General features: G+C 38.9%; 1 protein-coding gene across 7 annotated transcripts in view; it reads left to right on the top strand.

Moving 5' to 3' along the window:
* The window catches only part of LOC102799062 (ELKS/Rab6-interacting/CAST family member 1-like), a 142,647-nt gene extending 121,787 nt beyond the window's left edge, over nt 1–20,860 (top strand). For all 7 annotated transcript variants that reach the window (XM_087830697.1, XM_087830696.1, XM_087830695.1 and 4 more), the window contains one exon: nt 18,886–20,860. In XM_087830697.1, the coding sequence (XP_087686823.1) occupies nt 18,886–19,023 (138 nt within the window). In that variant the 3' untranslated portion in view covers nt 19,024–20,860. The remainder of the gene's footprint in view (nt 1–18,885) is intronic.
* Nucleotides 20,861–25,671: the final 4,811 nt, after the last annotated feature.

The following is a 25,671-nucleotide window of genomic DNA, read 5'->3' as shown; positions in this document are numbered from 1 at the left end:
TCATAAAAAAAGCAGACTGTTCTGTGGTCTAGCGGCTGAAGATCTACATTTTCAAAAGAAAAACATACTCTATTAAAACTGATTATGTGGGCAGCTGTGAAAGCTTATCTAACGAGGCTGAATGTAGCCTGCAGTATTTTATTCCTAACTTATATTTATAAAAACATTTTCAGAATATTGAAAACATTTGTACCAAACTGCGCTCACGGCCACATCCAAGTCAAATCTACAACAGAGGAAAAAAGAGCTTAACAGACCAACCTACCCAATTCACCGCAAATGACTTTTTTCGTTTTTCGCATGAACCATTTTCATGGCAGGGTGCAATGTTTTGATTTTTGTTATTCTGCTGCAGGGGCAAAATGAACTCCTAGAATAGAGTTACAAAAAAAAAATGACTGTGCCTGTCTTTACTGTAGTCAAACTTATCCATGCATCGCTGTATATGTGGTGATTATCACATATACACGTAAGGTTACCAATCTTCATGTAACAAAAAGCTGAAGTAGAAATTTAATACCTGATATAACTGCCCGTGAAGTGGAACTTTGGTACTTATCCCTTATTTTCTGTCATACATATGTTGATGCTCAACAATGTGGCCAAAGTTTTAAATAATGGGGTCAGTATATCTTCACATAATAACACGAGCCATAATTCAGACTTCACTCTGCTCTAAACACTCTGTTTTACACTCCTGAGATGACTATATTCTTAATATAGTCATCTCAGGCACACAGCTCTGGTTTGGCACAGTGGGCCCACACACCTGCTGCTCAAACCTTCTGTTTATGTGGATCAGCCAACCAGAACGAAGCTAAAGGAGAGGTGGAGGAGCTATATTAACTTTTTTCAGAACTAATTAAGTAACTAATAAGCTCTCCTTTAACTCTCCTTGTTTGGATTTTTCCATAAAAAACAATAAAGCCTTTACATGAATGTCTTTTAATTCCTGCACTGGGAAGTGAGGCTGGAGTTCATGAAAAGCTGAGCTAAAGGGCCCTATAGATGTTAACTCAGAGGTGGCTTAGACTAGTGACAGAGTCCTCTGTACACCATCACTGGAGATCAGTGTGTTTAGAAGTGGGTCAGCTGTTATCGCGAACATGTTTACAACTCTTTCAGAAAATACTAATGGTGACTGATGTGTGAGGTACAGATCTGTTAGAGGGACGTGGTGTTTAATGCTAAAGAGTGACAGTGTTACTGTGAGCTCCTTCGAGGGTGTTTTACTCATAAAGGTGGGAAGACTGTTTTACTGTGGATGGACAATAACTGCTGTGCTTCTCCTTTGAGCCTCTTGGACACATCATTAAATTCATAGAGAGAAAGCCCTGAGTGTTTCACTCTCCTCTGTGTGTCCAGCGTGGTGAACTGTTGTGTGGTAGACTTCATATCTGCTGTGCTTTCCATGCAGCCCCACAGATTTTTTTTATTTTATATTGGATTAAATTGCGGTTCTCTTGCTTTCCTTACAAGTTAATTAAGTTATTTTTATGCTGTAGACAAGCCCAAAGGGTATTTATTCCTAAAAGCCTGTCTTTCTTTGACATCCTTAGTGATGTGTGGCTAACTGTTGAATAAGCAATTACACCCACTCCCAACCCTGTTTGGTCACTGGAAGCTCTAAGTTATGAATGATGCTCTGGTGTGTACTGAGGAAAGTGTTTCCACACTGAGTACAGCAGAGACCAGGGCTGGGGTTCACTGGACTTTAGTCTATATGTGAGGGTTACATGTTTTGTACAGTGGTCATCCGCTAAATGGATAGGTATAAAATTATGCACAGACTTTCGACCTTTCTCCTAGCACTGACAGCAAATTGGCAGATTTGGTTTGTGCTGTTTTAAAATAAATATGGGGTTCAAATGATTCATAAATCAGAGTCCCATTTTTTTTTAGAAATGCAGTTGTACTCATTAGTTATTTTTTCTACTATTTTTAGTGGGATGTTTCCATTAACAACATCACAGTTTGAATCTTTCTTCTTCTTCTTCCCTTTTTCTGCAAACCCACCCATATTCAGGCACCACTTGGCGCCATGTGTTTTTTTTTTTTTATTGTTGTTTTTTTTTTTTTAAGACCCCAACCCTGCCTATGTACAATCGCACACACACACACTGCCAGTCTTTCATTCAGACCCGTGTTTCTCGTTTTCCTTCATCATGTGTCAGCATCACCCTGGCTGACCCTCTTAATGCGCACACAGACTCCCTCCAGACCACCATGTTCCAGTGTGCCAGCCTCTCTTCTCTGTCTTGTGGTGAGTGTGTGTGTTTTACAAGCCTCTCCTTGGCTCTGTTAAAATGCCTGGCACTCTGTAAACCCATTAGGCTCACACTAAAATAGCATGTAAAACCCATAGATGCAGACAAAATCTCACAGGCGGAAACCTACATGTCTGGCACCCACATATGGATTAACATGAATGCACAGCAATCATGAATGACCACTGGAGGCTTGTCTATCTTCCTGTGTGCTTCTGTAATGAGGCACAAACTCAAAACTTTTACTAACACTCTGCTGTGCCGCTTATCCCCCAAAAATGCACAATACAAATATGGAAAGAACGATTTATAAATCTATAAACACTATATTTAATTTAAAATTGTAAAAAAAAAAAAAAAAGGTAAAACAAAGGAAGTGTTTCAGCAATCATCAGCGAGGTTTAAGACAAACAATCACAGCATATAAAAGCCAGGTGAGATCCCATTACCAATCAGAAATCAGAGCTGTAATTACATAATGAAAAACACCGGCAGAAAAAACATGCCAAGGGTAGCAGACACGTGCAAACAATCCTAATCATAATACACTCCTACAGTTCAACAAAAATAGTATCAACACACAACCAGCAAACACAACAGTATTAAAACCACTGGAATAGGAAACGTAAACAGAAGAATGTGTTTCCACTAAAGTTATCAGACATCAAAAAACACACAAACAATCTGAAGAAAAGCCCGTACATGAAATATCACAAGAAAAACCAAATCACTAAAACAGTTGCACAATAGCTCTTGATTCAAGCTTTTAGGGGGTTTCTGTGTGTGGTGGTTGAATCCAGTCTGCAACCCTTTGTAGTAAATGTTTGTATACTTTCTATACCTTGGAATTTATAGGAACTCCAATATGTCCAGCTGCATTAAAATGCTTTCATCAACATTTCTTATATTGCTTTTGTGCTCAGAGATTCTGACTTTTAGGTCACGAGACCATTTCATCAAGTAAATCACAAATTAGGTTCTCTAAGAAACTAGATTTTTGATTTTCTACTTCCTTCCAGTGTAAGCGGTGTAGAAAAGCATCCTCTTTTATCACAGCAGTGGATACAATTTAACATGGGATTCGTGATCGAGCTTTATAGTGACCGTTACTACAATGTAGAAAATTGTTTCTGCTAATTAATTTATGCTAAAGCTGAAATGCTGGGGGAGACAACATATTCTTTTCAGTGGGTTTAGTTTCATACTTTACCAAATCCAACCCGTGGTGGCAGACTTAGACATTCATAAGTCTTTCAGGCAGGATCGGTGAGTGGTAAAGCTAAAGAGCAATAAGGTCAGCATATGAGGTAAGCAGAGATGAAAGGATGAAGTGGGTAATCAAGTGTATATATTCACGCTTGTCTGGTGGAAGGAGAGAGTTGTAGAAAGAGGCTTCTTTTATTTCAAAATATGACATTTTGTGGGCTTTTTAATGTTCTGATTTTAGATGCATCTTGTGCGTTTCAGTGTGTCATCCTCTGGCATCACTGCTTTGATCAATCGACTGCATTTTTCAGATTTGACAAGTATGAAGGCTTTGTCAAAATCACTCCCTGTTTTCTACATAGTGGACTACATTTATTGTATTTATTTCAGCGTCTGTGTGAATTTTTCATTACACGGTGGCCAAAAATAATACACAGCAAGACTGAAACTTGTGTCCATGTCATAAATACTGCAGTTGCTGGCATTTAATGGACATGTAGCCGTTGGTGATGATGCAATTTCAAGATGAGAAGTGACAAACGTGTCTGAAATCTCAATTCACCTTCGAGACACAAGTTTTTATTTTGTGTCAAATAGCTCTTGTCTGACAGAAACTTACTGGATAAAAATACTTCTCAATACGTAAATACTTGATAAAAGTATTTGTCACTTTACACCTACAGGAGCTGCTTCCCTATGGAAAGAAGCTCCCAGTGCACGCTTTATGTGCTGATGTTAATGACAGGGGACTCAGTCATGCAGTCAGTAGAGCATCGGCGACTTTTACCCGCTTAGCGCCTCAGGATTCAGAGAAAATGGTCATCCACTTTGAGGCTGAGCTGCTGTGGTTCCTCAACACTTCCACTTTGCAATGATACCACTTATAGTTGATCGTGGAACATTTAGGAGGAAAGAAGTTTCAAAAACTGTCTCATTGTGACAGAAGCATTTTATTACAATACCACACTCGAATTCAGTGAATAAGTCTTAATCTTTCACAAATCTTTGTAAAGGCAGACAGCATGGTTAGGTGCTTGATTTTATACACTTGTGGCAATGAGTGAAAACACCTGAATTCAAAGTTTAAGAGGCGTAAACCCCGTACTTTTCACCATAACCTAATTTATTAAGAAGCTCAAAACAGCAGGAGATATATAGGGCATATAAATCTCATGCATGTGTTGAAGTAGTGTGGACTGATACATGTTATAAAATGAGGGAGTGTTTGTTCCCTAAGATGTGCAAGTGATGTTTAAAATGGTTAAAAAAATAACACACTTTAAGCTTTGTTTGTTCATTTTAAAGCACAGCTGCTGTAAAATGCTCTTTTTTAATTCAGTTGTGTTTTTGTGAGGTGTAAAAGCAGTAGAAGTAGATCTGTCCCTTAACTTTTAATACTTTATGTTTTAAAAAAAATAAATTTTAGTATTTTTTCTTTCTTTTAAGTGCAGGATTATGTCTTTTTGTGGCAGTTGTGCATTGTTTTTCTGTGCTTTTATATTGTTCTTTTTGTGGGCGATTTCTTCAGAACCTGTCAGTAAACCAATTTTCCCAGCAGGGACAACAAAATGACTGAACTGAACTGAACCAAAGAGCTTTTGCAAATGAGGCCATTCGTTTGAATTTGACATTTGAGTGACTGGGCCCTCTCCCGTATCCACTGTTCTGACATTTACTCAGTGAAAGTGTTAGACTAATGAAACTTAACATTATCCAGGTCTGCCTTTTACGTGTCATCTTTCAGCTAAGCTAAGCACAGTAGTGAGCTTTTAGCGAAAGGCCAGTTTCAGTAATGATGATGGATCTGCCGGAGACATTTATTTTGCTCTTCTGTTTCTATGTGTTTGTTTCCATCTCTCTCTTTAACCTCGGCTGAACTACAAAAGTAACAATGATTCCAATAGAGAGGTTTTACTAAAAGGGCTGTTTTCTGTGCCATAGTCATAATAATAACCTTTATGACTCAATGACGTCTCTAACAAGCACTGAAGAGAACTGGCGTCATATTCTTCCACACACTCGCGCGTGCACACACAGGAAGGCTTTCTCTCACGCGCTCTGTCTGGCCTACGTCTGGCTATAAGAGTGAAGGTATAAGGATCGCTTGGCTGTGTTTGTTTATGGCTGTTTGTCTAACTGTTCGAGTATTTGAAAGAGCCGTCAAGGTCAAGTTTTTTGTATATTTGTTGAAAACTATGAGATTGTGTAAGTGTACGAGTCTTTTTAAGCCCATACTGAAGACATTTGCGCGTTAGGTCCTGTAAAAAAAAAAAATGTATTAAGTGTTATTGGCCGAGTTGGACATTTTATCACTGCTCTTATGAATCCTGCTTGAATTGTCAGCCCATGACACTCTATCTGCTCAAACTCAAACGGCTCCCAGTGAGTGGCTGCGACTGTTTCTTAGCCAACTCAAACTAGAGAAACACCACAAAAACCGAGTCCTCGTATTTACGACTCTAGAACTCATTGTAATGAAAAAAAACACCGCACAATTACACACTTCAAATGTCTTTGTTGTTACAGTGTGATCTCCAAATAATAAGCTTGTCAGAGAGAAATGAGCTTTCTCTTTGCTTGTTTTTTAAGTTATACAACAAGTAATCTGTGAGGTTTCCACAGCCTCACTGTTGTTAAATCTACTAAAGTGACTCATGGCTTTTTAACAAACTTCCACTGCAATGGAGATGTACCATTCTGCTCCTGCAGCCCGAGACATGTCGCTTTTGTAAAGAAGAGAAAACTAAAGACTCTGTAGCTGTTATGTGGAGATAAGAACAGTGAAATTAGTAGTTCTAAATATAACTGAGAGTGTTATCTCTCAAATTAGGATTAATTGGCCCTTTTAAATGACTTTAAAGCTGTGCTAGATAACTTGGCCCTCTAGTGATTCTGAATGGTATTGCAGCAGGTTTTGTCGGTAAGACGCAAGTGCTTGACTGTCTTGCTTTCCTAATCCAGTCGTTAAGTGATGACGTGACGAATCCTACTTCCGGGCCTAAAGTAGTCTGCTTTTAATATGGCTTTTGTATTGTTAACATGTTTTGTATTTTCTTCTATTTAATCTCAAAAAGCTCCTAAAACAGTCAGTGATCACTGTTGACCTCCCTCGGCTTTTATTACCGCTAATCATTTATTTAAGCTCAGTTTTTAAAACCTTAGGATGTAACTACAGCCCAGCCCATGCAGCAGTATATGAATGACTAACCTCGTATTGTGGATGGATTATCTCAGTTGTTCTCCTGGCTGAAGTTTGGTCCTTTTACAGCATCCTGCCATGCGATTACATTTGTTCCTGACCACCGAGAACACTCACGTTAACTTTTATCAAGTGGAAAAAAAGTTAGCTTGTTTATATTATGCTAACATAGCTGTGTCGCTAGCGGTCACGTACCAGCTAGACAAACTTCAGTAACCTTACAAACGTCACTGCTGTTTAGTTTTCTGTCTACATTTATGTTGGAAGTGATAACAGAGCTGTACGTTTTAATTTGTTTCCAAAACCCCGCAGTCAGGACATGCTATATTGTATTTAGAGAGAAGGTAGCGAGCTAACTTCCTGTTAACTTCTAACTCCGTTAAATGTCATAAATTCCGTTTTCATGGATGCCTGGATGTTAAACTCAATTGTTACACCTGGTAGAGCAGAACACTGATCATTTTATTAAAGATGAAAGACTTTAGACTGTTTTTCAACTCTCAGTAATGCCATAGTGATCGTTTGATATATGGACCTGCAGCGGAGTTTAGGCCCAGACAAGGCTAGTGACGTCAGACTTAACGACTGAGCAACCAACATCAACAAAGAAGAAATAACTTTGTTCGCTTTTTTTACATTAGCATTGCCTCAATTGATCCTGCTACTTGACCTTACTTTTTCTCTAACCCATGAACAGAATGCACAGGTCAGTGTGTTTCTGGCTGTTTATTGTTTGTTTTTGGATTAAATCACAGTAAAAACTTCTGGCACAACTTCACCTATTTCCAAGGTGCATGGAGAGGAGGAAACAATTCAGAATGCAGGAACTCCAGCAACACTTAAGGGAAGAGGAACAACTTTATTGACTGACTAACCTGTTTTTGGATTACAAATCATGTTGACTGATGGTTAACAGCATAGCTAACTCTCAGGATTGCTACTGTGCAAAACAATAGAAATCAAAAAAAGAAGAATCTACTTTCAGAGATTCCCTTATTCACAAGAGGTTACCACAGCGAGTAGCTTCACATGTTTGTAAGCTGGATACCAACAGGGACTGATGTCTCTTCCTGCGATCAAACCAAGGGCCCTTTGCTTGTTAGGAGGAATTAGTGGTACAGAATTGCGATACTGAATCTGTGCAGCACGTACTGACATTGCTCGGGAAGTTCACGTCAGGTTTCGCGGTAGGCTTTCAGAGGGGTTTGCGGTTATGACATAGAAGATGTTCGCTGGAGCAAACATCTGGTAAGAACTTTTACATATCGCTTATACTATTAGACTCTTGTGGCGAAAGCAGTGTTCAGCACATTGTGATTTACAAGTAGTTGACTCCTTGGATAACAAGAAAAGGTTTGAAACTACAGTTTTGAGGGGTGTGCAATCTCATAAATTAAGAAAATGTGAGAACATTACTGTGGCATTGCCTTCTGAAGATAGGCTAATAGACTTACAGCTAACCTGGGTTTGTTTGTGCAGTTGCTGACATATTTCCCCTTTAGCATGGGAAAATTCCAGCATGGTGGCAGCACTAAAAGAAAGATTTATAGGCAACCAATCTAAACACTGATATTTCAGTGGAGATTTCATAATAACAAGTTAAAGCAAAAATGCTCTTTAACTAAAACTTTGAAGTCTGTTCAGAGGTACAAATTAGGTTTCAAATGCACACTATCATGTTTTTTCAGTTCTACACCCTGATGCCCTGTAGCAAATTGATGCCCTCTTCACAGACCACATGTGTCTGTGACTGATTGGAAGACTTTTGATGGACAGGACATAGAAAAACAGGACAGGGTTGAGCTGGAACTTTAACATCACAACTGATAATGCAGAGCGTTACAGTACAACAATGGCAGTGATAGCCCAGTTGTGAGAATGTGTAGAATGTTGTGAGTTTTTTTAAAAGTGTACTTTGTAAACTGTAGGTGTGGTGATTATTTTCCAGTGTAACTACTTTTCCTTTCTGCTTGTCGTTCTGTTTTGTGGCTTCTTTCATAATAGTTTAGTGTGAATGTGCAGCCTCCAGCGAACAGTCGCGGCTGGAGATTTTTTAAGTTGTTGTTTTCATGGATCTAATTCTCTTAAAAGCCCAGAGGTGGATTCTTTAAATTTTGCTCACTCAGCCTAAAGAATAAACCCGTTACTGTCACTGTAAACCTGGCCATTGTTTGTTTTGTTCAGTTCATTTCAATCATATAAACTTTTACATACGCTATTATTCAAGTCTGGGTGGATAGGGTATAAACTGCGACTTGACTCTATATATGGTGGAAGGATAGAACTACAGAAAGCTGAACTTTGAGAGTTTCACAACTCAGAATTGTTATTTAGATTGCTGCAAGATTAGATTAGATTAGATTGAAGTAGGTGGTTTAAATCTCCATTTACTTGGGAAGTTGTTTTGCTTGCGCCTTCATCTGAGCTTTTTGATTAATTAGCTATAAATCAAAGTGCATCTGTCTGTGTTTAAATGAAGTTGTAAGACGGGAGTTGAGTAGTAGATGAGAGAGAGGAGACGTTTGGGAGCTGAGCAGACATTAAGGCTCATCTATTTGTGTCGCATTGTGGTCTGGGGTCTCTCTAAGCTTTCATTAGGCAGCTCTGCTTCCTGCTCGAGGATGATTGTTTTTTCTCTAAACACGACACTGAGGTCCTCAGCGATCATTACACACACACACACACACACACACACATGAAGCTGTGTATGCATGACTTCAGAGGACAATGCATCACATTAATTTCATGCTAAATTACCATAACCATTACTTGACTTAAACCAAGTTTTCATACCAGGGAAGTTCCACAGTGTAACAGTATACACACTTTGATGTCCTCACAGTGTAAGTAAAGTGCTCAGTATATACTTAGAAATACAGCTAAAAAGAGGCGCAGTGAGACATACACATGTCCTCTGCACCTTTTTCACAGTCACACACACACATTGGCCTTCGTCGGTCATTACAGACAAGCTGCTGGTTTTTATGCAGATTTATTGAATGCAGTCTTAATGGCTTTACCAGTCATTCTCTTTTTACATGCATTTGTCATTTCCTGTCTTTCACTTCTTTTACCCTTGATCTCCGCCTGTCTTTGGTTATCACTTTCTCCTCCCTCTTCTGTCTTTTTACTCTCATCTCTTGCTTTTCTCTGTTCTTTGAAATATTTTTTCCCACTCCACACTCTGCTATTGTCACTCACCCTTGCTGAGCCTCCACCACCTTTGTCTTTCTCTCTCTTACACCATTTTAGCTCTGCCTTCGATCTCTACCTCTCTTTTCCACTTTTATCTTTTTCTTTCTTCCCCCTTTTTCTTGATAAGAAGCAGAAGGTGAAGGTCAAAGATGTCAATTCAAACACAACAAGATATGCAAAGAAAATGCTTTCTACTCTAAAATTTTTTTTATTTCTATTTGAAGCATTTTTGGGTTTTTAAAAAAAAAATGTATTACTAAAAATGTATACTAATTTTTGGCTGCTACTGTCGAAGTGCAGCTTAATGTATTTGTGCTGCTATTCCTTCACCAGCTTCCTGTTGATGCTCTATAGCCATGCTGCAGGAATTTATTTAAGTGTAGCCATAAAAACATTTTACACAGATTTCTGTGGAACAATTAATTTTGTGCAGATGTCATACTTTCACTGCTTTATGCAAGCAGAGAAATATGTGTGTTTGTGTGTTTTTTTTAAGGAAGAATTGTAAATGAAGTTTTGTACAGTGGAATAGGATTTTGATTGAGTGCCAAGATAGAATTTGTTGATAAAATTCAAAACTGTGTTAACTGATAGCTATACGGGGTTTTTTTTTTTTAATCATTCAAGACACACCTCCTCTTACTTCAGTTGCGCTTGTTCTTATTCAAAATGATATGTAGCTTTATATTTTTCCTTGTGTATTACTACAGATACATGTTGACATCATAAATAAAAAAACTTGACTTCCTAGGAGTTTTTAAGTGTTTGATGTAAGTTTGATGAGTCAGTCAGTATGCCATGCTATGAGCTGTAATACTAATTTAAAACTAAAGTAATATATTTAAAAATTTGCGCACCTATAGGTTTAAAAACAGCGAGTGTGAGTACCACACAGGTTCTTTACGTCTTTTTCTCAGCTCTGTTTTAAGATTTTTGCCTGGCCGCAGTCCTCGTGAGGGACACTGCTCAATATAAAGCTTTTAGATATATTAATATAAATCGCCCAGCTTTTGAAAAGTGCTTTGGACCCTCCTTAGCTTGCTTGGTGTCTTTCTTCTTTCTTTCTTCTTTTTTTAAAACATCTAGGCTTATTTTTGTTGCACCTTTGCATTGCATGTAAAGTAGCACTTTCATTTTAACAAGAAAACCAAATCAAACCAAAGAATAAATAAATAAATAAATTCTTGTACATCCTTAGAACTGTGGATTATTTTATATTAAACTGCCATCTTTTCAGATTGGCCTTCTGGGAGGTTACACCTACAGTATATACAGTCAATGCTGCAGTCTGTTTCTGCTGCTTTTTTCTGCAGCCATTAGTGTTGTAAGTCCAGCCACATATAGTCGCTCCTCTAGGGCCGATTAAGGTTTTAGGTCTCGCTCTGCAAGTTTGGTTCCCTTTAAAAGTATCCCACTGTTACAGTTACCACACATATATTCAAAAGCACCTTTATCGGAAGGTTTAAGGGCTCCCAAATTTGAGTGTCCCTCCCAAGAAACTCCTCCCACACTCTGGGCTTGTAAATATGAATATGTTCCTGTAGTCAGTTTGGCTGATTATATAACCTAATAAAATAAAATTACCAAGTGATGCTGAATTGCCTGAAAAACACTTCCCATGATTTTTTTCTTTAGAAAACTGCGGTGCTTGAACGGTGCAGTGTTTTAGTCCTCAAGGAACAGTTTAAGGCACAAGTCCTCAAGCTCTATTCCCACTGCAGCTTGTTAGCTCGTGTTATTAGCTGAGCTGCCTGGGCAGGAAAGCACACACACACTTTGGTGCTTTTGGGCTTGGCGCAGTAAAGGCAGCCAACTTCTAAAGCAGTCTACATACAGTATAAGCCGGTTAGAGTATAATGGTTTAAATAGAGACGGGCAGAGCAACAGGGATTATGACCGTCTGTGTAGGCCTGTTATACTTTATCCCTTTGCTGTTCTTCATAAAGGAGTTTCTGTAGCACCACTCAGAGAAGCTCTATAAACCTTCTGTGATTGCATCTTTACTTCCTGCATTTATGCTCTTGCGGGATATTATTAGGCAAAAATTTGCTCACTAGCCCTTTTCTGTATCCCAACATCACCGATCACTCTCCAGTGTTGTTTCAAGCAGATTATATCATTAATGCAAAAACAACCGTTTCACCTTTTACCCTAACCGTTTCCTGCCTTTTTGCAGCTGTACTTTTTTCTGTCGGTTGTAACATGTTAATATTCTTGCAGTTTGTGTGTTTTATTGTTACACTTTATCAACAAACTGTTAAGAATGAACTTTCTACTTTTGTTTTATAGCTCTAAATGTCCTGCCAGTCCTAGACATCCAATATCTGCAAAAAAAGAAACAAATATACAGTACGATATAAAAACATAAAAAAATATACAGAGGTTAACACATTTGTTAGATCAGCTGTTATAAAAACAAGAAAACACAAATATTTTAGAAATCTGTCATAAACTAATTTAAAACTATAAAAATAATAATATTATTTTAAAAAGCTACATTTACATTTTTATACCCAGATTTGAGCTGGCACACTGGACTTCTCTGAGAAGTCAGAAATTATTTAAATTAAATTAAATTAAATTAAATTAATCGAGCATAACAATCAACAGCTAAACCACAGAAAAAAAATAAAATTTACAATTTTTTTCAGCTTTTTTTGTATAAAAATAAATGAAAATTGATGGAAAACAACAATAATTATATTTTAGCATTAAAATATGATGGATTAACCATTACAAAAACATTAAAAATAGGTTTTGGTAATCACCAATGCTGTTAATTTAAGGCAGCTGTGGCATAAGCCTTAGACTGGGTGGAGATCTAATAAATGTGTTAAGCACGGTATTTTTCTTTTTGTTTTAACTGCTCTGTTTGTTGTTGTTTTTTACTATATTAAGGACTAATTGGATTGTACATCGGCCTTTCTCTACCCTCGATTTTTCAACTGATTTTTATGTGAAGGATCTGTGTTGAATTTACACAGAAATTCAATGAAAAGAAATTGAATCGTTTTTGCTTTCTCCATCTTAGCCCCTCTATTATAAAATCAAGACTGTTGATCACTAATGTCAGTAAACTACCAGTTCCTGACACAAAAACACCAAAAAAAGGGAACAAATGACAAAAACTGGCTCCAGATACGATTGTACTATATGTATAGTTCTTTTGAACTCCCCGTAATGAAGTGGAGTTCTTAATTGAGACGATCTATACAAGAGCAAGTTCTAAGTTATCGGATAACACCAAGTCGAGCTTAGTTTACAAGCTGCATCCATAGACTTCTGGCCTCATAATCATCTCTAACTTAAAAACTGTAGTAACAAAGCAGAAGATGCTGGTGTGTCTGCAGCAGGCAGTTGTTCTGCTTACAGATACTAATGCATTCTAGTTATATATTTGTTCTTCTGTCTTTTTGCCTCTTTGCTGTTTGATCGTTTCTCTCTCTCCGTTAATCTCAGCACGCTATCTCTACGGTTTCTTTAGAAAATATAAGCATTCCTTTGCAGTGTGTGTCAAAGGGTCAGTGTGCACACACCGTACCTCGCTCTGATTCTCATGCTGATAACCAGCGTGTGCGCTCCTGTGTGTGTGCGTGTGCATGATAGATAGTAATCCATCACCATAATGGAGCTTTAATGGCTGCAGTAAAAATCATCTTCGTCAAACTCTCTCTCTATTGCACAAACACACATCTTACGTGTACCTCTGTCTACCTTGTCTACCTCTCTGTTTCCCACAATCCTCTCTGCCACTCCATAAATCAGACCTCAAGCTTACAGCGTTTGCTTTAGCCTCACGCTGTGCACTCACACACACACCTGGCATGTCAAAACCCAAACCACTGGATCACACACCAATTCACCAACACCTACACTTATAAACACACACATACATGCATGTGCATACACACACTCACACACAAACACGCACGCAGTTACAAGAGTCATGAATCTGGCAAATTTTTCCCACTTTCATTATTTCGTCTGCATTTCTCTCTGACCACACACTGTGATTGCATGAGACACGATCCATGGGAGCTTACAACCAAAACATCCAAGCTAGTACCTCATACCTGGAAACTGTTTATATTTAATTTCTTTGGGTCATTAACGACTTTTGGATTATGTGTAGCAAGAGAGGAAGTCTATTGCTTGGCAACAAAGAGACTTTTTCTTCCCCTACCGAGTATTAAATTTTGATCATTTTCTAAAGAAAGCTGTGTTTTGTTTTTCTAGTTCTGGCCATCATTCATCATATCAGTCATGATATCAGTTATGAGAATATTTTTCTCCCTGGGTTAATTGTAACAATTTAAGAATGTTGCAACTCAGCTTTTTAATGGAGACCATTATACTTGCAGGCATGAAAAAAGGGGGGAAGCAAGAGGGGAATCAAGGTCATCACATTGGTTTTTGTTTTCATTACTGAAAAAGGGGGATCATATTGGAGATTTTCTTACAGTCGGTCACGAAATAATTTCAGTCAGGGCCACTTTGGTCAAAAGAAGATTGTTATTCCATGTGCAGCAATTTACATTTGGCAGTACAGTTTTGTTCTATGCAGAGAAAAGCGGTTAGACCTTTGGTACTGAACAGAGCAGACATCACAAGAAACTGAACATGATTGAGACACAATGAAAAGAAGAAACATGTAGACGTAGGTTGCAAAGCAGCTTGCAGAAGAAGCAGCAGGCTAAAGTGACTTAAATAACCTATCCTATATGACTTTTGCCAATAGGCAGCGTGGGTTATCAGTGACATCGACCCCATTAGCTAGTGTACCAGGGACCTTAATTATAAATCTGTTAATATAATTAAACTTTATTAATTAGTAGCTATATCCTCAATGATCCATCTCACGATAGTGCTTGACTCAAAGGCAACTGGATTTCTTTTAGATTCTTTAAGATGACCTCTTAAAGAACCTTTTTAAGACCTCTCGAAAGCCTTCTATAGTTTTAAAAGCTGGCGAGGAGTCCCAGGTATTTAACCTCTAGTGGGACATGTCAGGACATCTTTGTGAATCATTGCCCACCCTATAGCCATGTAAGTTGTTAAAGTCAAATGGCTGAGGGTGGACTGGCAGTTGGATCGCCTGGGAAGGGCTCTCTTGGTGTCGTAGGCCATCACCTCTCTCCAGTCATCTGTTTTCTCTGCTTCACGGCACAGCATGCACAACACTGCACAACTTGCAGTGAGGTTTGCCAGGACCTATAATAAGAGGACCAAACAACCACTCCACAGGTCTATGTTATATCATAGGAGAAACTGCTCTTACATTGTAGATCACAGGTGTCAAACTCCAGGCCTCCAGGGCCGGTGTCCTGCAGGTTTTAGATGTGTTCTTGATACAACACCGCTGACTTAAATGGCTAAATTACCTCCTCAACATATCTTGAAGTTCTCCAGAGGCCTGGTAATGAACTTATCATGTGATTCAGGTGTGTTGACTTAGGGTGAGATCTAAAACCTGCAGGACACTGGCCCTCAAGGCCTGGAGTTTGACACCCCTGTTGTAGATGTTCACATTTTGGACAGAGAAGACAGATATTTTGACAGAGCTGTGCCTAACCGGATCAACCAATGTTGAGCAGAAGAGGTAGCCTTCGACAAAAAATGTATGCCCTTGTAAAAATTGTGCATACAATTTCGGATAGAGTGTAAGAAGACGCTGGTTATTGTAATTAGTCACAAACCCAAAAATTAAGGAACAGACGATTTTCTAAACTGATGTGTAACAAATGTTGCAGCATTGTAATGTTTTCTGTTAAATCACCAGTCCAATAATGACAGACTAAATTTTAAAAACAAGCTCCAGACTGCACACATCATAATTTTCCTAAAGCTGTTTTTAAATAAAAGCTGCCAATGACCACAGAGTCGACTGTTCTGCATGATGTGATATGTTCTTATGGACACAAGAGGCATTGAATTTATAAAACTAAATGTGCAAATTATTACAGTTGTTCTGGTGTTCGTTAAGTAAGACGATTGAGGTGGTAGCCAACATGATTTTTTTATTTCCTCAAGACATTGCTGATCAATTTTATGCATGAGGATTGTGCTATAACGTAATCTCATAATAGCATGGCTCTTGTTTGTTTGTTTTTTATCGTCATCCTGTTTTTAAGTTGTGTTTAACCCATTAATTTCAGATTTTTAGGCACCTTTTGAAGTCTTTTTCCTCCGGTGTAGGTCAAGGTTGCCTGAGTCAGAAAGCAGATGCAGCAGACAGATACTAAACTATTTATCTCTTCTCAGTTGTCTTACACTCTTATCTTTACTGCTGTGTTTTTCTGGGTGATTGCAACTAAAATGCAAGGCCGTTAAGCTAAATCACCTGCAAACACCACCAGTGTAGAAAAGTGTAGCGATAAAAAAAAATCAAGGTGCAGATAATGAGGGCAGATAGAACAGAAAGAGAGATAAGTGATAAAAGTTGGACTATGTGCTCAAAAATCATCACTCTGTTCGACAGCTCATCACTTCCACGCAACCGTGATTCATCAGAGGCCTGAACGAACTTGTCAAAATTATTCCATAGACCTCCAAAGTTGTTGTTTTGCAAAGCATCTGTTTTCTGCTTACATCACCTGGAAAGACTGAATAAGTCATTAATTTTTTTGTTGTTGTTTTTGCTGTGGGGGGTTGTTCCCTGCTGTCTGAAACTAATGGGGCTTTCCGAATATGCCAATTTGAACCAAACTTGCTCAGTTCTCTCCATTTCTGTCCCATTCTCTTCTTGCATATTACTTTGATTATCTTCTCCCATTATATGCATTCTTTGCCTGTCAGACTTTCTTTTTGGCTTTACAAAATCGTATGTTTTAGTTTAGGTAGGTTGGTTTCCTCTCAGCTTCTGGTTTCCGACTCGATTTTTGCATGTTCTCCTTGTGTCTGTGTGTGTTTTTTTCCATCCACTGCAGTTAAGTGAAAGTAGATAAGATGCAGTGATAGTAGGGAACAGGTAGAAGGCAGCCTGGACAAATGAGGAATGAAGTTCAGTAGAAGCGAGAGAAGAATACATGTGTGTGAACGAAAGAGAGGCAGGTGCAACAGTAAAGATGCAAGGAGTAGAGGTAGTGAAGGCAGGTGAGTGTAAATATGTGAAGTCAGCCATACAAAGCAACAGACAGTGCACAAAAGAGGTAAAGAAGAGAGTGCAGACAGGGTGGAGTGGGTGGAGACAAGTGTCAGGGGTGATTTGTGACAGATGGATAGCAGCAGGACTGAAAGGCAAGGTTTACAAGATGGTGGTGAGACCCGCTGTGATGTATGGTTTGAAGCAAAAAGCCAGGAGGCAGAGCTGGTGGCAGAGTTGAAGATACTAGGTTTTTTTTTGAGTGTCAAAGAGGGACAGGATGAGAAATAAGCATATCAAAGGGACAACTCAGGTCGAGAGGCAAGGCTGAGATGGTTTGGACAACAGCAGAGGTGGGATAGTGGCTATATCGTATAAAGGATGTTAAAGCTGGGGTTACCAGGCAAGAGGAAAACTACAGAGAGGGTTCGTGATTATAAGAAGCACATGCAGAGGAGGGTTGGTGTGACAAACGAGGATACTGGAGAAAGGATGTGATGATGACAGATTATCTTCTGTGGTGACCCCTAAAAACAGAAGCAAAGGAATAAGATGATGAGCTATAGTTTCATTGCTGGCATGAATGGTTTTCTGTTTCTGTGACTGAGACCACTAATGTCATAGGCTCCACCAGGGAAAATGGATGGATCTACAACTAATAAGATTCAATACAAAATTGGATTCATATTAAAAGAGGTTTTTTTTTTTAACATCCTCGATGACATTTCAGCAGTTTACATTTTAACTTCCTGAAAGTTGGGGACTTGCATGCTAAACAAAAGGAGTTTCAAAACTGTGGTAAAAAGTTCAGCTCGTTGTCTTTCTGGTCCAAAAATTTAAACAAAATTCCCTGATGCACATCTTGCATTTCCCAAAATGCAACTTGATAGTGTCTTTGATTAGCACTTTCATTGTGCCTTTATACACAACTGTGGCCTATTTCCAATAATTAATATAACAGCATGATATATGGATAATGACTTCCTTTTCCAAGTAATTTATTAGGTAGATTATCATTAATCATTAATAGTGTTATTACTTGCATCAGTTTTACACATAAAGAAAAAAGCCACTGTGATATAAAATACCACTGAGATTTTCTGGATAACAGATGAGAGCAGAGGGAAGAGGTTAAGACTTAACAAGGGAATATTAGCCAATATTTGACCCAGGCCTCACACACACATATACTCACACACAGACACAGACAAACATAAATGTGGGCTTGTGTTACATGGCCGTTTCAGCGGCTCTCGTATTGATACAGATGTATTGGTCATTAAGTCAGTTAGGTTTGACGTCTCAGCCCAACTGCAGCCAAAGATAATAATATCAGCGCTCCCTCTGAGAAATTTTCCACTCTGTCCGAACAGAAAGAACTACAATTTGGTGTTTAAGATTGAAGTGTGATGCGTGTGTGTGTGTGTGTGTGTGTGTGTGTGTTTGTTTGTTTGTGTGTCCTAAACCCTGCTCAGTGATCATCCATTGGACTGTTTTTGCTTCTCATCAGTCAAAACACTAACAGAATAGTTTGGCTTTCTTCTTAGATATAACCACTTGCTAGTTAGCTTAGCAAGATATAGGTGTAAACAGCTACCTTGATTCTTGTTCAGTTTAATAGTTTATCAGCATATCACATTAATCTGGAAATGTCAAATCATTCGTTCTGTGTTTTGGACACAACTTCTAGTGGATATTTGTGGAACTGCAGTTTTTGGCACTTGGCCTTGTTTTGATTTTTCAATCCAGGAAGTGGCACCCTGTTAGTTTTTACTCTGAGCTAAATGAACTGGCTGCATATTTATCCTACAGACCTGAACACCATCAGAGAGAAAGTTAATATTAATATGAACGTTTTTACATGAAAGTATTTCTTTTTTTGGCTTTATAAAAAGTCTAAAATTTCTCCTCTCTCTTTCCGGCCTTTTTTTCCTCAGTTGGAGGCGGAGTTAGCACTGTGCGAGAGGGAGGGGGCGGAGCTCCAGGAGTACGCCAATCAAGTCCTGCAGCAGATCGCCGACCGATGCCCTGACATTTTAGAGCAAGTTGTCAACGCCTTGGAGGACAGCTGCTGACACACTAATGCACACACACTGGCAGAAAATGATTTTTTTTAAAAAGCTTACATTCAAACATTTAGTCATATGTAAAGTCAGAAGGCAAACATTTAACACAGCTTGGCCCCATAATTCCCCGATGCACAAATAAAATTAGTGCTGCACATGAATAGAAATACGTTCCCAGCCTTCACAGAAAAGTGGAACTAAGACAAAAAAATCTAATTATTACTGAAAACTGGGCTTTAGTTGCTTTAATTTTCTGTTTAGAGCACTATATCAGCATGCAAGTCAGCTAGAAATAATTGGTAATCTACATTTATTTACATTACTACCCCAACACAGAAAGAGCCCTCACTGCACCGGCCATACGCGACACCTTATAGCGAGCTTCCCATGTCCTGGGATTCAACGGGAGGATTTGTATTCGTGACTTGGGGCAAAAAGTATTTTCAAACCTTAACAAAAAGTTGAACATAAGCTGAGCTTGCCAGGTTCTTACACGCTGTTGCCACATTATTGTATTAGTTCAGATTCAAAAATATGTTTATTTCAACTGCCTTTGGCTCTTTACATCATTTGCTGCTATCTTTGTAATTTTTAGGTTCCTTTTTTTTCTGATGAAATGTCCTAACATGCAGTTTCTTTCAGCAGTATTCTCTAGATAGTTGTGTAAATTGTAAAGGGAGCAGTTTAATTAACACATACACAACTTTCGTCAGGGGTAACATGACACTTTAATCTATTGTTTCCCATTATTGATGAAAGGTACAAACTACAGTAAATAACTCGCAAAACTCCCTTTATGAAGACACACTGGCATGGATGGTCTGACTTTCTGTTTCACCACAGAAAATCACACGTCTCCTTCATTTATGGTGCCCATGCCAAAATTAGGTTCAGATAAGAAAACCCCTTTTATGACAATCCCTTTAGCGTTAACATGAGGTGTCAAGTCTGAACTTTACTCATTTACCTTTAGTGAAACATCTTTTTTTCTTTGTTTTGGGAGGGGAGAAAATATAAAGTAAATGTTATATATATTTTTTTGCTTTTGGTAATATATATTAAACGCTAATCTTGTTTAACAGAAAGTGTCGTCATCTGTTGGTTGGTATGCTAGCATATGGTAATGCGTCAAAGTCTTCTTTTTTTTTTCCTTGGACACTGTTATTGAGAATGTGTATTGCACCTACAGAAGGCTTTGTGTCCACCGGGAATATTTTCTCAGACTCAGTTTCTTGTTCTTGTTGTCTACAGTGGAAATGACACTGCATGTCTCCCACAGCGCTGACAGCCTTAGCATGATTTAAACTTTTACGGCAGTGAGCACTAGAGGTTCAGATTGTTTCAGCTTGAAGCAAAATTTCCTTCTTTTTCCCCCATCCCTTATACTGTATTGAGTGATGAGGCCATGACGGGAATTGTTTAGCGCTGCTTCCTGGTAAGAAACACCTGGTGGACACAAAATCTAAAGACACAGATTCACATTACGCTCTCAAATCTGACTGGGATGCTCACGAGAAAAAAGGAAAAAACTGCTTTTGTTTGTTGGCACCTGAGCAGCGTTTTAAAAAGCTTAAAGTCACAGGGGTGCAAACGAGAAGCTTCATTTCAAAGATACCTGAAATCTCACACTGGGTTGAAGGTTCCTGAGATGTCTTTTTTTTTTGTGGTTGTGTTTTAAGAGGGGACCCCAGCAGATCTGAGTGTGTCGTAAGTTCAGTATTTGTTGTCTGTTTTATACTGATAATGTTTGTCACTGGGGGTGATGATGACTGGGACTCACTTTAAATTTCTTGTGGATTAAAAATCAGAATGAGAGAGAATGTAATAAAATATGGATTTATCTTTATTTCTGTCATGCCTGTTATTTTCTCTGGTTTGTTCGCTGTCAGATTCTCTGGGATATGTGACAACTGAAACGAAGAAAACGCTGCTTGATTGTGGCCTCTGATCAATTTTAATCAAATGTAAAAAGTATCCTGTGTTCTAGGGCTGTTCGATATAACGATATATATGGATGATGATATAAAAACATCTATCGTTTCATTTTACGCTATCGTTTGTTTCATGGTGTCGCAAAATAAACTGTTTACGGCAATATTTTTTCATCGTTTTGATGGTCACTGTAGTGGCTATATTAATTTTTAAGTATTAATATATTAATATTAAGTTCTCTCTTTCCCTTATATTTAATATAACCACACTACAGACAAGCGCCTGTTTTTATGCGTTATGGTTAGCAACAACGACGGTAACACCATCGCGTGTCCGCTTTCTCCCCTTTCACAATAAAGCTCAAGATCCTGTTGAGACTTTTCAAAATAAACTGAATCACGTGAAAGAGGATGAGAAGTAAAAAAGAGCCGCCAGGTGCAAAAAAATAAACCTTAGACTCAAACGTTAGAACAGGCTTTTCCCCGCAGCACGCCGTGTAATAAATACTCACAAAGAAAACGGCGGCCGTTACAACTTATGTCTAAAAATGTATCGTTTCATGCATCGCTTATAACACTCGACTCCATCTACATGACGCAGCTGGAAACACTTCCCGCAAGTCGAGCTGCCCGAGATTCACAGAATTTACAGAAAATGTTACATTTTTGTGATTTATATCGTTATCGGGACGATAGAATTCTTATATCGGGATATGAGATTTTGGTCATATCGCACAGCCCTACTGTGTTCCACTACTGTAAAAAACTCATAAAAGCTAACTTTCTTTCACAGCAGCTAGTGAGCATACTTGGGTAGTTCTGTCCTTTTTTTCTGACTGACCTCCTTCGTTCTGCCGTGTTTTTTCATGTGTACACTGAACAATAATGACAATATTCCATCCCCCAGTCCTCTTTATCTAAACCAGTATCCTTCAGAACAGCCTCATCCTGTTCCACTTCTCTACCACACAGTTTTATGCGTTTTAAATTGTCCCCAATGCCCTGAGATTGTTTTAGATCAACACATGAAATAAGCTAAATTTTGATTTGATTTGTTTGAACTACATTTTCATACTAGAAGAGAATGGTCAGTCTGCTAATAGGAAGGCAACAGTAACTCAAATAACCACTTCTTAAAACCAAGGTATGCAGAGGAGCTTACCTGACCACACGACACATTGAACCTTGAAGCAGATGGGCTACAGCAGCAGAAGACCACACTGGGTGTCAGAACAGGAAATTGAGGCTATAAATTTATACAGACTCACCAAAAGTTGGACAGTAGAAGATTAAAAATAGCATTGACTCGCTTGATGAGTCTCCATTTCTGCTGCAACGCTTGGAAGGTGGGGGTCCAAATTTGGAATTCTGCCTCGTATCAACGGCTCAGGCTCGTCTTGATGGTGTATTAATCTGTAACTTTGGGCCTCTAAATAGCAACTGAGTATAGTATAAATGTCAAAGCTTACCTGAGTATTACTGCTGACCATGTCCGTCCCTTCGTGACCACATTACATCCATCTTCTGATGGTTAATGCTACATATCACAAATCTGCGCCATGAAGAAATAAAGCAGTTCTGAATTAGGACTGTGCGATATGACCAAAATCTCATATCACGATATAGGACATTTCTCATCCCGATAATGATATATATCACAAAATAGTGCTTTTTCTGTAAATTCTGTGAATCTTGGGAAGAAGTGTTTTCAGCTGGGCGTCATGTACCTAGAGTCCGATGCATGAAACTATATAACTCTTTCCATACTCTTTCACGTGATTCTTGCGTAGGTGGTAGAAGAGGTTTGTCATGTTTGAGTCTGTGGTGGGGACCGGTTTGCAGCATGATTTGCATAGTACAGTTTTCTGGTTTGTGTAAGACTTTTTATAACCAAACCAAGTCCATGCTACAAAGGTAGCCCTCGTTTAGGAATAAGGTCCTTGATTTGTTTTGACTGGTCCTTCTGTTTGGAGCTACCTGGTTCTTCCTCATCTTCACTGGCTATGCTGGTATTCTCTGTGCCCTGATGCAAAAATATTGCTGTAAAGAGTGTATTTTGCGACACCACGAAACAAACCATAGCGTATAATTTGAAACGATAGATGTTTTCATTTCGTCATCGGATATATTTTGTCATATCGCACAACCCTATTCTGAATGTAAAGGGAGATCCAACCTAGTACTACTAAGGTATACCTAATAAAGTGTCCGGTAAGTGTATATGAGTAATTGTAGCTAATTTTCTGAAAATTTAAACTAACGCAAAAAGATTACTCAGATGTTTAAAGGAGTTGTTAGACTCATTCGGCTGGAAAATTTGGTTTAACAGACCCGCCCAGCTCGCCTGATCTTGAACCTCGACCCTCGCCTGACATTTGCCCTCACTTGTGAAGAATTTCCATTCAGGGATCAAAGCGCCATCCTGTTATTGTGGCCATTCTGGTTTTCACACAACACTCAGAGAGCCAACTCCTGGCAGTTTGTAAATGTAGCATACATGCTGGTGCTTAGCTTCACATAAGGCAACGCTTTGTACGTGTGTCAGTGTGTGTCGAGGATCTGCTCTGCTTTCTCTATCTACTGTCCCAATAAAAGCCAGTGAAGGGAGACAGGAGGGATGGACAGAGCGAGAAAGAGGAGGAGAAAGAGATACGCCTTTGTGACTCCCTGATTTATGTGATGGAGAAAAAGAGGAAGGGGGAGGGAGGTAGAAATGAGTGGAAACATGGCCCATTGAACGCTTCATCCCATCTCTTCTACAGCTCTAACTTTGCACAATGTACTTCTACCTGCCCTGTGCACAAAAGTGTCTAAACATCAGAAATATGTACTAAAGAAGGATATATTTTTATATTGAAGTTGTCTAAATGTTCACTTTTCAAATATAGATATTAAGATTATTTTCAAAAGGCTTGCATGTGATATTCCTCACTTGAGGAAAAAGAAAACCTGCAATCATTATGATTCCACATCATTTTACTTTTAAAGAACAATTACAGCTACATTCACCTGCAAGTTCGCATAAGTCTAAATCTGTGCTCCAGTCCAACAAATCTGTGCTCTTTAAATATGCGCATGTGTGCATTCAGGCTGGAAAACTGAGGCTGTGCACGACAGAAAGCACAAGCATCACAGGAAACACTCTGCTCCAAGTACTTCAACACTAAATGCTAAATCCCCTTGATTCTTGACTGCTGCTCATGTGCAGTATTGTCCCACATCGCCACGGACAAAGGAATCTGGAGAGCTGTTAAAGCTGGCAAAGAAAGAAAAACAAACTGTGAAACAGCTCCAGAAAAGCAGAGCAGAGCACAGGGCCAATCCCACACAACCAGGGGTGAACCCTTCAGAGGCCTAAAGACAAATCATAGAAATGGAGTTGCATTCATTAACTACAGTTACTCTGGCAGAATCATTCTCTACAGACCTCACAGTGTACTTTCACATGACAGGTATGCTTATGTGTGCAAGTGATAAGACCGACTAACCATAAACAGTTGATGATTTGTCCTTCAGCAATTTAAAAATGTTAACATTTTGTTTCTGTGCCACTGCAATGATGTTAATGATCTCAGTCTGGCCAACTCTGTAACAAAACAGGTTTTGTCAGTCCATACGTAATAGGTCAAGTTATATAAGGAAAAAATAAAGTCTGTATAAAGTGGCGGTAAATTGTATTTGATATACAATCCTATGAAAAACTAAGTTCACCCTTACTGCTTCCATAGGACTTAAGATAGTAAGTAGCAGCCTGGTACTGCTAATCAAATACAATTTAACTGATCGTTTGCAAGTGTGAGCACGTCTATAAAAGCAGAAGTGTTGTTCTGGATCATTCACTCAACATAATGGCTCAATATTCACCAGGCGTGGATATTCCAGCAAATTCATCCCAATGATCAGAGAAAGTACAAAAACCCTAAGAGCTGCTTCTCAGACTCGACAGGCCTCAGTTAGCGTGTTAGTTAAAAGTTACAAGAAGGCTGGATAAGTTTTGCTTGTTTGGAGGGTTGCCAGAAATAGTATCCTCTCTCTGAAAACTACACGTGGCACAGCTTAACTTTGCAAAGCGGCATTTGAAAAAGCCACAACACTTCTGGAACAATGTGGTTCATATGTCAGTTGAAGAAATGAGACCAAAGTGGAGCTGTTTGGTTATGGTACACAGCTTCACATTTGGTGGAAACCAAACACATCATCATCAACTGTTAAGCACGGTGGTGGAGGGGTGATGATTTGGGCTTGTTCTGCAGCCTCTGAGTCAGCCATCGGTGCACCTGTGAGGACATCTCTCTGACAGCTAAAGCTTGGCTGACATTGGGTCATGAAACAGGACATTGGCCCAAACTGTGCATATGGACTAATAGTCTATATAGATTTGAGCAGATGAGGCTCAATGACCAACCACAAATTTTGTCACAAGGGTAACTCTGCATGTTTTACACCTGCTGCTTTTCCTGATGCAATCCTAAAGTTCTGTCCAGCTGGAATCAAACGACCAACCTTTCACCTCACCAAGCAAATGTTGTAACCATGGAAACACCAGCAGAACAAAAGGCTGAAAAAGAAAAGAATCAAGGTACTGTAGTGGGCCAAAGTCAAGACCTCTGCCCAACTTGAAGTCCTGTGGTGGGACCCTAAGAGAGCCGTGCATAATCGATTGCTTGCAAACCTCAATGAACTAAAGAAAACCTTGTAAAGAAGAGTGGACCAACATTCCTCCGTG

The sequence above is a fragment of the Neolamprologus brichardi genome, chromosome 17 (assembly GCF_056152115.1).
Source record: "Neolamprologus brichardi isolate AB-2024 chromosome 17, ASM5615211v1, whole genome shotgun sequence".
Taxonomy (NCBI): domain Eukaryota; kingdom Metazoa; phylum Chordata; class Actinopteri; order Cichliformes; family Cichlidae; genus Neolamprologus; species Neolamprologus brichardi.
This window is presented reverse-complemented; position numbering and strand designations above follow the sequence as displayed.